Source organism: Cydia pomonella, chromosome 12, assembly GCF_033807575.1.
Source record: "Cydia pomonella isolate Wapato2018A chromosome 12, ilCydPomo1, whole genome shotgun sequence".
Lineage (NCBI taxonomy): Eukaryota > Metazoa > Arthropoda > Insecta > Lepidoptera > Tortricidae > Cydia > Cydia pomonella.
In genome coordinates this window covers 9745220-9760628 of record NC_084714.1, presented here as the reverse complement: position 1 = coordinate 9760628, position 15409 = coordinate 9745220, and the positions used below count along the sequence as shown (strand labels likewise).

Below are 15409 nucleotides of genomic sequence, written 5' to 3'. Positions count from 1 at the left end.
CATGTGTCACTGTGACATTCGTCCATCTTTGGTAGTTTTTTTGGAATCTAGTTGTAGTTTATAGTATGTTTATAATATATATGTGCGATGGACTGAAAAAAATACTGTGATATGAATTATATGTTTATAGTATAGCATGCAAATGCCTTGTACTTATAGGTATATATCACGATGACCAGAAGTAATAACGAGCAAGAACGACCGCTGATTTAAATATATAATATACATAAAGAGTTACATATGTATATTGTATAATTCTTCATCGCAGTAATAAGTTCTTTTTTTAACCCAACTGATCGCATAAACATTATAATTATATGCTTCAATGAGTAAATAATAAATCCTTAAAATAAATATGTATACCTACTATACACCCTACACCTTACATATGAAATGGTGATATTGTTTCAATATTCATTATAAAAAAAAAATAGCAATTAGATCAACTTAAAACCTCGGGTGGCGTGAGTCACTAAGATAATTCTTTAAGGAAATACTTATTCTAACTCTACCGTCGCTATATATATTTCAAATAATCATGTTTGTAAGGAAAATATATACATTTTCCTAACGAATGTTGATAAGCCAAATGCTACGAGAAATACAGGAAAACTTCAAGTAGGTACTTAGGTAACATCTTACAGAGTGGCTAAAATAAGAAAGTGGTTCTGAAAATTCTGTAATATTCTATAACAAGTTACCAAAAAGTCAAATTTCTATAAAAAAGCGGCTAAGTCAGACTCGCCCATGAAGGGTTCCGTACCATTTATGACGTATTAAAAAAAAACTCCTTACTAGATCCCGTTCAAACCAATTTTCGGTGGAAGTAAAAAAAATGATATTAGAAACCTCAATATCATTTTTGAAGACGTATCCATAGACATATCCACGCCACACGTATGGGTTTAATGAAAAAAAAAATTGAGTTTCAGTTCTAAGTATGGGGAACCCCCAAAATTTATTGTTTTTTTTTTCTATTTTTGTGTGAAAATCTTAATGCGGTTCATAGAATACATCTACTTACCAAGTTTGAACAGTATAGTTCTTATAGTTTCGGAAAAAAGTGGCTGTGACATAAACGGACAGACAGACGGACATGACGAATCCATAAGGGTTCCGTTTTTTGCCATTTGGCTACGGAACCCTAAAAAGTCCTGCTGTATGTTATTTCATTATTCTGTTTTAATTCCATATGAATTTAAAATGTTTTTTTTTTTTTTTTTTAATGCATGATGTTCATTATAATAAGATAAAATGTTTTGAAAAGATGTGTCCCGCCGAGTTTCGTGTAGGTCCCATATTAGGAAACCCTCCTACAACTTAGGAGGGATTGAAATCTTCTCGGGTCAAAGGTGTAGGGTTAGAGCCGGCGTAGCTTTATTTGACGTCCTTAAGCGCATTGCAATATATATGTCTACTTGATGAATAAACTATATTTATCTGTAAATGGTCGGAGCAACGGGCGCTACTTGAATACCTACGTATTCAATTTGTCAATGGATTCCATGAATCGCCATAAACGTAATAAAACGGTCGATCAAGATAAACACGGGGATCGAAGAAGTGGATGCTCTGTGTACTAACACTGATAGCCACTTTACTGATCACTGTTAGTCCTTATTTCGTTGCAATAAGGTTTACAAATAATCAGTTAACTGTGCCGTCGATGGTACTAAACAAGCAGCACGTGGCCCAGTACATTCCTACAATTCAGCAGTAGCTCCGCCGGCAGCTTTCTCCTCCTCAAAGGCTCTGCCGCCTCGTGCATGTTTATTGAGTTAACCATCTCAGTAGGAATCTTGTGCATTCCGCTACATATACACCCAGCGACATGTCGTGTCCAAACGTAAATACACCTTTAACCTATAAAGATTAAGAACCAATTTAGCCAGATACAAGCCACTATATCTGTTACTCATTGTACTTACTTGATGTATATTAAGTTGACGGACCTCGTTAAAACTCTATGACGGAGTTCAATAAAAGTTGCTATTAAGTAGCGAATACAAATTTAGTATTCTTTTTATGTGATGATTGAGAGACATAAACAGCTTTACACTGAGTAAGATAAGATAACGGATATTATATTGAACATATCGGTAGTTCATATTTTAAATTGGTATACTTTGCATTGTTGTCACGTTATTCCGTTTTCCTCTTAACGATCCCTACATACTAGCGATGTTAACCATTAAATTTATAAAAGCATTCGCTAACAAGAAAAAGGAAACTTAATCCCGTTCACGGATATTTGTGTATAGAATCTCCTTATTTTTGGAAATCGGTGAAATAATAGTACATTTTGCAACGAGGGGGGTAAGTGAAATATTGTATTACGAGAGTCTATATATTTACGACAGCCGCAGCCTGGAGTGAATTAAAGACTCGAGTAACAATATTCTTACCCCCGGGGTTACACACAGTGTTTTACATCACACTTGCGAAGAAAAAACTAAATTTTAAGTGAAATAATTCTTACATACGGTGACATTTCAAACATTCGTCCGCCATATTGTCATTCTTTGACAGTTTAGGCATCGAAAGTACAGAACTATTGGACGTTCAGCCACAATTGAAAATTGTGTAAAAATATTTCAACCAGCTATTAAATGAATCAAATTAAATATTACTAAATTATAAACGTTAATATTTTTAAAGTAAAACCCATTTTTATCCAGTTAATTCGTTTAAATTACTAATGTTAAAAAAAAGCTATAACTCCCTAGGGAGTCGTAGTTGGGTAAAGTATGTATAAGTATAGTTTATATCTTGTCATCAATGTTAACCTGCTCGAGTGCTCGTACTAATATCTCTGTGAGTAAGTATTCAAAGCAACTTTACCTGGCATCGCAGGTTGGACAGTTAATCGCATTTCTAGAGCGCTACCAGACGTCCCCGCTAGGAATGCACTTATCTCCTTAAGTAAAAAGGTTCTAACAATGTCTGTAGTCACATTACCTACTACTTTATTCTTTTAAGCAACTCTTGCTCATAACTAGATACCTACCTAGTCCAGTCGCTCTTACCTACTCGCTCGCGTTGCGTACGTGCTTGATTTTTTATGAAGAAAATAAATAGAACTGGAGATTAGGAAGTAGAGACTGCTTCATTTTTATAGCCTATAAGTAGTTCGTGTCATCTACGAAGACGCGCAGATTTGTCAAATCTAACCTTTACTAACATGACATTACGAATCAAGGCACGCGTCGTCGTGAATGACATCTTAAGAATCTACATATAGAGATCGTGACTTTCTCCAATACACCAAACATTTTCCTGCAGAATCAGACAGCCTGTTAGATACATTCTCTTACAAATTTCCACCATTTTCAACTCCTAATGTGATGTTTGTGAGACCTTTTTAGGGTTCCATAGCCAAATGGCAAAAAACGGAACCCTTATAGATTCGTCATGTCCGATTATGTCACAGACACTTTTTTTTACGTTGGGAAAATGCTTTTACGCATCCCGTCTCGAGGGGAGCAAAACGAGTATGACGGACTAAAGGACGAGGACGCCTACTACCGTCTAAAAACCAACGAGTGCCACCTCCGCCTGGCATTCAACTGCGACGCTCTGGCGGGCGGCCCGTGACCGGGCTGCAGGCTCTATGGGGCGTTATTATTAGTGCCCCCCCGTTCAATAATACTACCATAGTGGGTGGTTCCCCAATCCCCACATGGGTCTACTAGGGCGGAGGTAGCAAATGCGCATAACGTCTGCGCCGACGTCCTGGCCTACGTCGGCGGAGCGGGTGCGCTTCCGGATCGTTTTCTCGCGCCCGTTCCTGTTTGGGAGACCTAAGGTTAGGGGAAAATTTCCAAGATAATAAACAACCTTTGTACCACACAATAATTTTCTATGTGATGTAATCAATATTTATTTTTCTCGTACAATAAAGTGTTTACTTAACAATCTATCTCGATTCGAAATTCCATCTAAATCAGCTTAGCGGTTTAAGCGTAAAAAGTTAAGCAACAGACAGATTTAATATAATATTTTCGCATATATAATATTTTAATATAGATGAATGACGCTAATTCGACAGATAGTTTCATAATAGAAACATTGCTTATTTATGTAATGTTTACTACGTTGTAAATGGAGCCAGTAGTAGTTTAAATATGTAGTTCAACACGCGTGAGGTTAATAAAAAATGCGGAGTTTTCGAAATAAATTATAAAATGAACAGATTAATTTAATTTAATAAATTGAAGCTTGGCATCAGGTTTTGTTGTATCTTTTCTTCAAAATTATTAAAACAAAACAAAAAGTGACATATGGTATGTATGGTGTGGTATGTGGTCGCCCAGCAGGGCGGAGGCCTATCGGACGTCCCAGGTGTCGCTGGGGCGATGCTGTTGAACCGGACTTGCGCGATCTCCAAGCCGATAACTGGTTGGAGATGGCACAGGATCGAGACAATTGGCGTGTACTCGTGTCGGAGGCCAAGACTCATTTTGGGTCGCTGCGCCATTAAGTAAGATATGCAATTGTTGTTACAGATAATATTCCAGCTGCAACTTGTATCTGCAGGATCGGCACGAAGGAAATAATTGTTTAACATACAAGAGCGGGACGTAGAAAATTCAAATGCGAATTACCTATGGCCCTTTAAACTTTCAACATAGCACGGAGGTGTTCATTCCCGCACTAGTGCAGGAAAGTAGCACTATAACTGTAAAAACCCTTAATAATTTATTTTTATCTGATAAGGCCCTACGAGCATGTAAACTTGCCTTACAACCTGTCTACACATTTCTTAGTACGAGTTTATATATTTGCCATTAACACTAAACGCAATTACTTATGTACGGACGATCAATGTTCGAAATGGCATTGATATGTCTTAGTTTTCAATTGTTTGGTCGAGTTAAACAAAACGCCCGTAATAAAAGAACGCTATAGACAGCATTTACTTACTTCATTACTTTTTATAAAAAAAAAGTTTTTTTAGGCCTAAATTAACTATGCCTTTCCTTAAATGTACTTAGCCGTACTCCGAAATTAACGTTATTCAATTAAAACACCATGGCATAATGTTTGTTACCTCAGAACTGAAAATAATGATTTTGATTATTTGGCGTGCGTTGTCTTGTGTAATGCTTTGAAAACTTATTGATCCGAATCCGCCTAATTTTCTAAGTTCTCTGTTGTCAACAGGACATTAGCCCTGGGCATCGGCATCCAGAACTTTCCAGAGGGCTTGGCGGTTAGTTTGCCGCTGCAAGCCGCGGGATTCTCCACTTGGAGGGCGTTTTGGTGAGTCGTTTGGAACATGCCATGAGAATGTCGCTTACGAAATTCCTTTGCCTTTTATGGCAGTTGCCTCAATTACATATGTAAAGAACTCATACTTGCCATTCGTTAGGCAAGTCATGAAATATTTCCATACCAAATATCGCATTCTTAACATTTTCGGAAGTACATATTAGAAGAATGCCATTTCGTAAGCGAAATTTTCGTGGAATGGCCAATTTCAGTTTTAAGTTAACTTTGTCCATTGTTAATATACTAGGTATGTCGACATTCAAATTTCGTCAATGGCAAAGTTCACGCCTACTGGTATGTGTGGTCAGTGCTTCAAAACTTCCATACTCGTAACAGCGGTCGAAACAAAGCTCAAAACACCTGAAATGATGTATCCCAAAGTCGTTAATCCTCTCGCCAGACCAGTTTGTGCTAGACAACTGTGGATCTTAATGTTTTTCTCCGCCTCTAACTCACTAGTGTATCATTTGTGTCAACAATTTGTCGTTAAACTATAAAATAAATTTAGTTGGCAGTGGATGCTTTGATAGCCGCAGTCAGACGCAGCGCGTCACGTCCAGACGCTTTAAATTATTTTATATCGACCACCGGAAAATAATTCCAACACTCTTAATACGACACTAAACTTGATGTTAATTTTCTGGTGAAACAACCGAATTATTTATACTTCGCTTTATTACAGTTCTATGACAATTTATGAAAATTAAAAAGCTTATTTTTCTTTCATTTTATTGTTACGATCAAAGTCCGAGTAGAAGAATCTGTCATCAGCCTTAAAACTCTGAAGATTGTATTGGTGTAACTGTGTAGTTATGAAAGCTTCTATCAATGCAACCGAGGAATTTTTGTAGGAAAAATTACAACCTTGGAGGGGAAGGAAAAAAAGACAAAAACAAATTAAATATCTAATAATCATTTGATATTTCAAGTTATCGAGCATACACTCTCATGCATGCATGTGTGGAAATAGAGTTGAGAGAGAAGAGAGATAGAGAAGTTAGTGGCGCTAAGTCGTTATGTTAAAGCGATTCTCAAGGGAACGATGCGAGTAATGATTGAAGGAAAACCTCTAAGGACCGATTAAAAAGACGTAACTGTTTAACGACATATTGTATCAATATTTAACATACTTATATACACTTTTTTTCATAAAACTGCTTCTTAAAACAAAAAAATAAACAAGCGACATTCGGCCCGTCGAAACTTTTCGCCATTAAAAAAGCGAGAGTTGTGCCCGCCTCCGTTTAGATTATTATATAGACTAACAGCTTTATATATACGCGCTATGCCTCAATGAACTATTAACAATTTGTCTTAATCTGTCATTTTGACTAATGTGTTTGTAAGAAAGGGATAAAACATAACTTATTGAAGTTTTATGAATAAGGGGGTTAATTACGATACAGTGCATCAAAGTGTGTATTCAGTAGGTAGCAGCAAATATAACACTAGCCAAAATCGCACCCCAGGATCATTGGACTACTACAACCTATTTGCCGGCCTGCGTAAGGGAATTGATATCCGAAATCAAATGTTAAAATAAAGATGTCACACCGTCACAGGGTTAAGACAACCCGTTAAAATTGGAGTTCTAAACACGCCACCGTTTAAAGTAGGTAGTGTAGTGTTAGATGTTGTCTCCCGCTTGGATGTGGCTCGCTAGAGAATGCGCCCGCGCGCCGTTAGGCCGGATGCCAACGCAGCCAGACTGGCCGACCCCATTCCTGTGTGGCTAATTCATTTAGCAACTGCAGCCGGCCTCAGCTACCCGACTCGCTTCATAGTAGATTTGTAAAAAGTAGTCTATCTACAAAGAAAGGTGATTCGTGGAGTACTTGCGTCTATTTGGAATTGCCTAATTGCGTCTAATTAGGAACGCTGAGAATCTTGAGAATCATCAGTTTTGAGAGCAGGTATTTTATATAATCTTAAATGCCTTTTAATGTAAGACTCTTGACCCAAAATTACTACTTATGGAGTAAAATAATCTAATTAGGCTTAGTTTTAGGTCTAAATAGTCCCGGGGGTTCCAAAAAGCCCCGTTGGAGGGTCTAATTTTCATACAACGAGCGCGCGCAAACAAATTGTCTATGCATAGTGCAATAACACCGTTAGCTTTGTTAACTTCTTAGATAAGTCGGGAGGAGCAGTGATTGCGTCGAGAATTTAACGGCCAAAAGTTACGCTACGAGAACTCTCATAAATTACTGTCATTGTCCTTATACTGTGTGCGTGATCCCTTGGCTATTGAGTTATAATTAGACATAAAAGTTACGTTGAATTAAGCATTAGCTTTGTGCTGATGTTTCTCTATATTCTGATGCAAATTAACAAACGGTTGATATCAGTTAATTAGCTCCGTGTTTTTTCTTTACATGCAAATATCACCTTATTCATCTTATACATATAGCAAAAATGAAATCAAAATTATCTTCTTTCTTTTTCGCCTTCAGCATACTAAAGTCTAACACACACCAATTCCGCCTTGTCTGCATACTACGCGTATGTTTAATCCTGGCTGAGCTACGGTCTATTGCTCTGGGGCCATACCAGCAACGCACATGACCTCTTTATCATGCAGAAAAAATGCATTCGCATATTATTTAACACTGAAACCCAGACTGAAAATTGTAAATCTCATTTCCAGAATCTTCGAATATTGACCCTCCCCTCACTATAGGTACATTCTAGAAATAACGACCTTCCGAAAAAATCAAAATAAATCTTTTCCAATATAATAAAAGTGAGCGCCGTAATCCTCCCAGAACCCGTTTTAGATATCTTTAAAAAAGGCCCATATTACCGTGCGATAAAAATATATAATAAGCTACCAAAGGTTATAAAAAACATACAAAAGGAAATTTATTTGCAAGACTATCCTTATAAAAACATCATACTATAGACGAATTCATGCAGGACAACGATATAGATATGATATAGTGGGAGCTTCACAATTGTTACACAAATTAGTTAAGAAAAATCATATTTTAGATATAAGTAGCCTTATGTAAATATAGTTTTAAGGAAATTGCCATACCCCACCGGGGTGCCATGTGAACTCTTTTATCACTTGTAACAACTTGTATTGTACTATGGTATGCAATAAATGATTACTTACTTACTTACTTTATTCTGTAACGATTTTAAAATAATTCTACAGTAAGGTAAATTTAACATGAATATTTTGTAAGAGTTGACGCTTGTGAAATCTCTGGCATTTCAAACATACATATTAGGCTACAGAAACTGCGAAAAACTTATGAACGAGAGATTTTTTTTAATAGGTACCAAAACAACAAGTTTAGTGCATACTTATTATCCTTAAGAAACCTTTTTCCTGCATAGTATGAGTTTAGAGCAAAGGGGGGGGGGGGGGGGGGGGGGAAGAACCTAGATCGTTTAACACAAATGGGTTTTACAGTCGCACACTCCAAAAACGCACTTTTTTCCTCATACTCGCGCAAGACGCTTGCATCATTACCGCGTAGCGTCTCATTGTAATACGTGTACGTATTGTAAACGTTACCAAATAGGTAAAAGATGTAAATAGTCGCATTCCGGCGTGTTCCGGGAACCGCTGGCGCCGCCGCCCGCCGCGCCGGCCCGCCCAAGCGCTACGAAAACACCCTGTAGATATGCTACTTCATTTCTTTACACTTTCGGGGCCGGCGCCCATTTTCCAGTACAAAATGAACACACATACGCCTCATACCTGTTCCTGGCAGTGAATGTGTTAAGGTGTAGTAAGTTCGCATTCTTCTCTTTCATTGAGCGTAGTTAACCAATCAAAAACCAACGGAGTTGAGACTGTTGAGAATTATCTCATTTAATCTTCTTCTCTTCTTTCCATCCTGTTACCCCCTGCTGGGGTGTAGGGCTCGAACCATTTTAATTAAAACAAGAAATATTACTTTGCTAATCCGCGAAAAACTAACGTGCTAGTCAATCAGTGCTAACCCGTTATACTTACTTGCGTATTTTTACATGCAATTAATGTTCCTGGTGGGTCAGCGCGAAAATAAATACGCAAATAAATATAACAACCCACCACCAAAAGTACAAAACTTGACACGTGTTTCGCCTCTCTACGAGGCATCCTCAGGAGATGCTGGAGATTTTGACGGTCTGACGTCCGACACGACAACTGAATGAGCTGTCAGTCAGTAGTCTTCTTACACTCCCTCTTTCTGGGAGTGTGAGGTGGCCATTTCTGGGCTATGCCCATTTTGGCGGCTGCTGTCGTGGGCTGTAACGACAGCTCGGTCTGTTAGGTCAACGTTTAGTGTGTTGGCCTTTTCTTCTCTCTTCTGGTTGGCCATCATGGCTTTGAGGTCATGTTGGCCAATGTGTGGTTTTGTAGGTCCTAGGAGTCTGGTGGCGGCACGAGCTCGCGTGGTTGGGCTCGTGGCCGGCGGGCATCAGGGGGGCGGGCGTGGAAGGGAGCGATCCCCTGCAACATGTGGTGTTGAGACGAGTCGGCTCGCTCGAACATCCTGCGTGCAAGATGGCCGATGAACTCGTCCAGGCTCTGGTGATTGAGGTCCCTGTAGAGCGTACCGTTCCGCACTCCGCGTAGGGCTCTAACTATCGCTCGAAGGCTGAGCGTCTCCTGCGCTTTGAGTCTACGCTTGTTTGACTCCGCCGTTCTGGCGTACCAGGCAGGAGACGCGTACGTCAGCCTTGATCTGACGTAAGTCTTGTAGATCCCCAGCTTCGTGCGGATGGGGAGGCTGCTATGGAGCACTGGACGCAGCAGGGTGCGCACCGTCTTGGCCCACCTCACTACTTCCTCAGTGTGCTTCTTCATTGTGAAGCCCCTGTCAATGGTGACCCCTAGGTACTTGGCCGCGTGCTGCCACTGGATTTCCTCACCCCGGAGCTTGAGTGGCGGTGGATGATGGGCTGCTCCTGTGAGAAGCGCCTGCGTCTTGTTCACGTTCACCGAAAGCCTCCATTTGGTCAGCCACTCGGGTAGGACGTCAAGCTGGTGCTGGATCTTACGTGTGGCGTGTGATGGTGAGATGGACGACCGCTGAGTCCTCTCACACTTGCACAGTAGAGGGACTGGTCAAGGTATAAATAGCAAGGTAGGTTGCTAGTGTGGATGAGGAGAAGTTCACACTGATATCAAGAAAGAAGAAGGCGCGCACGGCGCCTCGTAAGACTCAGTGTGGTACCGCCGAACCGGCTAATTCTGGCTTGCGGATTGCTACACCGAGTAAGGCGCTGTACGTATCGCGCTTGCATTACACCGCCTCAGCTGCTGAAGTGCTGGAGTATGTGCACCAGAAGACCGGCTACACGCTGAGGGTGTTCCAGCTTCGATCGTGCTACTACGTGCATTTCAACTCTTTTGTCGTGCGCGTGCCGCGACCGCTGCAGGGGACCATCGAATGCGCCGACTTCTGGCCGAAGGGTGTCGTGTTTCGGAGGTTCCGGGGCTAACTGCCGAATCCGACACAAGAGCAGCCGATTCAACGGAGCCACGCCGTTTTGTCGCCTAAATAGTGTTTAGTTGTAATGTTATAAAATGTATATGTATGTTAGTCTGTAAGGTATTTGTTATATGGGCCTTGTTGCCTGAATCAAATTTTAAATAAAATAATAAAATAAATATGGCCGACCATTCTAGACAGCTCATTCAGTTGTCGGGCTTCAGACCGTACACATCTCCAGCATCTCCTGAGGATGCCTCGTAGAGAGGCGAAACACGTGTCAAGTTTTGTACTTTTGGTGGTGGGTTGTTATATTTATTTTTGCAGTGGGAGGGTGGGAACATTAATTGCATGTAAAAATTCCTATTCATACTGTATACTGTTGTAACTCTGTTGGTTTTTGGACCAGGCTCTATAAAAAGTTGCCCATGGTACTTTAATGGTATCACATTCGCTACGCTCTACACTCGGAGCTGATCGCAGCGTTTTCCCGCTTTGTAGAGGAAAGTGTTACAAATGTATTTTTAAAATGAGAACATAATTCCCATTGTATGACGGCGACTACGTGTGACTCTTATTAAAACAACGGGAAAATTGTTTGCACGACTGTTAGGCAACCTGAAGAGGTGAATTAAATTTTAATAATTATTTAAATTATTTTATTTCCAAAATTGTGACTTGGTTAGCGTGCGGCGTTGCTGAGTAAATTAGCGCGAACAAATGTTTTATAAGCACGATTGGCTATGTAAGTAAGTAATAGTACATTACGATACAAGTGCGAAAAATAGGAAATTCGAAACGAGTGGCGATAAATTCCTTCCTCCCTTCGGTCGTGTTTTAAATCGACACGAGTTGCGAATTACCTATTGGCACATGTATCGTACAACGTTTTACAGTACATATGTCCCTTTAAATGTTCGACACAGTAACATAATATGCTAATTTTCGCACTAGTGCTATAGAGTAGCACCATATGTACTGTAAATATGCTTTATTGCACCAACAATTATACATTTTACATACATGTAAAACTACAAATGAATTTTAAAGGAAAAGAGAACCAGGTAACAACAGGCGGTCTTATCGCTAAAAAGCGATCTCTTCCAGACAACCTTTAGGTAGCAGGAAATTTAGAACTCATACAAAAGTCAACAGGTAGTGCAAGGAGCTAAATATGGAGACTATTAAACACAAACACACATACTACTTATATAAGTATTAAAACAATACCTAATTTACTAATAACTATACAATATAATATAATACAATATATATATATATATATATATGTATACTTACACATATACAATATATAAAATGGCAACTTAAGGTAGAGATAGAAAGTAAGTATGTAAGCTGCATAAATAAGGGACTTCTAGAGTGCCCGGAAAACGGAAACATGGTCGCCCTAAATTTACTTGGCGCCGTTCCGTGGAGCAAGAGTTGGGTGTATTGGGGATGGGATGGGACGAGGTTACTCAAGCTGCCCAGGACCGGAATCAGGGGAAGAAAATGATTCAATCCCTACACCCCAGCAGGGGGTAACAGAATAGGAGAAGAGTGCAAAGCTCTAGAGGCCGAATAAGTATGCTTTGTCCATGTAAAACTAAGTAAAAATGCTCAGATTTTTTTTCTAAATTTATTCAACTAAGTAACCAGGCAAATGCTGCGATATCAGTATACAGTGTTTCCCTAGCCATTCGACAAAGCCGAAATGTACATATGCATTAGGGTATTTAGAACCAGTGTACAAAGTATCATAACAACCGGTGTAGCGGTTTCGAAGAAATTAACAAATTACCATTTTTTACTTTGGAGCAGCCTGTATGTGTTGGTAGCTCCTAAGGTAATATCTTCAAAGAATAGCATGGAACCTTCTTCGACCTTTTTGATTATCTTTTTTATTTATGACACTAATAAGCTTCTGACTTTTGAAAAATGTCATCATTATCAAATATTTCGAACAAATTGTCAAAAACACTGCCAAAAATTGTTTCTTTTTGTTGTCGATTATTGCAAATAACTTTTGTTCGAAATTTTTTTTTTCTTTTGTTCTAATTAAAAAATATTAACGTTAGAGATGTGGCAATCATTAATGAAATGATTGGTTGGCTACATCATGAAAATGTCAAACCTAGTAACCTAACCTTATCCGTGAAGTATATAATCGATTCTAAAATAGAATTTCATGTAATGATCAAAAGGTGGCCACAACACATACAAGAGGAAATAAATCCTTAATATAATGGCACGTTTTCATTTTTCTTGTATGTACCTACAAGTCGGTACTTATTCAGTAGCACCTCCAAAGCAATTCCTTTCCTAACTTGTTGTGTTCGGCGGGAAGAATGCGCGCGAGTGGGATCCTGCGCGAGCGACGACCTCGTCCACCCTACGAGGTACAAGTAGTGTCCGTACGTTCCCGATACGGAATCATTTTACTACATACCCCGCATTCCTCCTGTTCGCGATCACGATTGGAAAAATCTTAATTCGCGCTGGTTTTCGCGCTCGCGTTTGTAACAATCTTAAGAGTTCGCAGCAAGCTCGGTTCTCCCTACAAACGTAGTTACGCTTTCATTTTCAAACGACTAGCTAGATTGCTCTGAAACTTTGTACTTACAATGTAATAAGGAATATCTATGCCTGTAATTAGTTTATGTAGCTCCAGATACCATAGTCAAAAAAATACAGAGATTTTAAGTTTTTCAGACAAAACTTGTTTTTGCTCTATTTTGTTCGTTTTACATGGAGCTATATAAACTAATTACAGGCATAGATATACCTCATTTCATTGTATGTGCTAAGTTTCATAACAATCCAACACGTACTTACAAATGAGAACGAATCTCCGTTTGTATGTATGTATTAAAAAAAAATTGCATCGGCAAAATTAAATTTTGCGGACCAGGCCGCGTAGCCAACATGCACAGCACAACACTTACGTACCGTAGCAATCAAAACGCAACTATCACTGGCGCACATACAATACAAGAGTGATAGAGAGACAAAAAGCGTTTCGTTGTCGCAGCGATCTCACCTTGCCCAGAATCTACGGGCCGTGTCACGCGTTGCTTGTACGGAATAATTCGCCGCATTCGATTTAGCGCTCTTCGGGAAATTCTTCACAAACATTTACTAAAATCAAAGAGAAATTGAAATAGAGTAAGTAAGTAAATATTATCTAATAGATCAAATGCCAAAGGTATAGCAGCATCGTTTCGAGCGATGGCGCCATAACCTTTAGGTAGTGCTCGGTAAGATGGCGCCAATTTTTGATATTTAACAAATTGAACACATGACAGTGAAATAATAAGGATCAAAGTCAAATGGCTTTCTAAAAGTTTTTAATTGTGTTGAAAGATGGCAGTAAATTTACGTCGCTCCAAAGTTTTCTTTGACAATACACCACTAATCTTTGCACAAATGAAATGAAATATCCAGAAAGTATATATATATTTCTGTTTACATATGTAGTATAGTAATGTATAGGAGTGCACAGGTTCTTAAAGGGTCCGCGACGTGAATTTAACATCTCTGGAGTTGCAGGCGTTCATAGGCTACGGTGACTGCTTACCATCAGGCGGGTCATGTGAATATTTTGCACCGACGTGGTATACAAAAAAAGAATAACCTACTGCGGGCGCAGGCGTCCTCTATACGGAATATTTTTACTACATAACACATTCCTGGTATTTACGGTTAAATATGGAAAAATGTTGAGAAATGTTTTTGCCGGAACTGTTTAAAATAGTGGAGTAACAATTAAAGTCGATGATATGTTACAGTAAACACGCTCAATAAACCCATATAGGGTAAGACCTATATACGAGTATATAACCCATAAATGGCAAAACTCGTTAATTGGAACTTATCACCTAGAATGCCAGATATTGACACCAGTTTTTGCTACTCTTTCGTTTTGTTGTATAATTAACTTATTATTTGGGAGCCGACAGCTTTCTACCTTTTACCCTATGCTTTTCCAGGTGTCTAATGAAAGTAGGTAGTAAGTAAGTTTCATATTATACAGACATTTGTAGGTATATGTAATATTACATATACCTACTTATTAAGTAGGTACCTATACTAAAATCTGCCACGTGCGTGCTGCCATCTGCCCTAAACGGAATAATTTTCCTACTTATTAGGCAGAAGAATATTATAACTAGTAATAGTGGTGGTTCCAGAAAGCATAAAACGGTCAAATAACGCGTTGTCTTCGGCGGCCACCCAGATTTTTTATGAAAATTTGGGAAGTTTCAGAGTCGGTGACGTCTGAGGTTAATAATTGTTTAAGTTTAGGTTCTAAGTCAAGTTTGGTGTCATTTTGAGATAAATCAAAGATGTAGACGTAGATTTAACCTTAATCGGTTCAGCGGTTATTGATTCCCCATACAAACTTTCACCTCCCTATAGTCACACCCTTAAGGGATGCTGTTTGGGTTAATAACTATCCTATCTTCTTTCCTGAGAAACAAACCATCTCTATACCAAATTTAAACTAAATTGGTTTAGTGGTTTAAGCGTGAAGGGAAATTTAAAAAAAGTTTTTGTTTTCAAATTTTATATGTTTTTTGCTATAGACTCTTGTCAATATTGTACCATAAATGAATTCGGCGTCCGCGATTTATAAGAAAACGATACCAAACTTGGCCTAGTAGCTTAAATAATATAGATATCAAGGTAAGGTTGAGAGCCAC

General features: G+C 38.9%; 1 protein-coding gene across 1 annotated transcript in view; it reads left to right on the top strand.

The window, feature by feature from the left end:
• LOC133523476 (zinc transporter ZIP11) overlaps window positions 1-15409 on the top strand; it is a 78724-nt gene that overhangs the window by 33918 nt on the left and 29397 nt on the right. The window contains exon 5 of the mRNA XM_061859083.1: window positions 5164-5262. Within this exon, the coding sequence (XP_061715067.1) occupies window positions 5164-5262 (99 nt within the window). The remainder of the gene's footprint in view (window positions 1-5163; window positions 5263-15409) is intronic.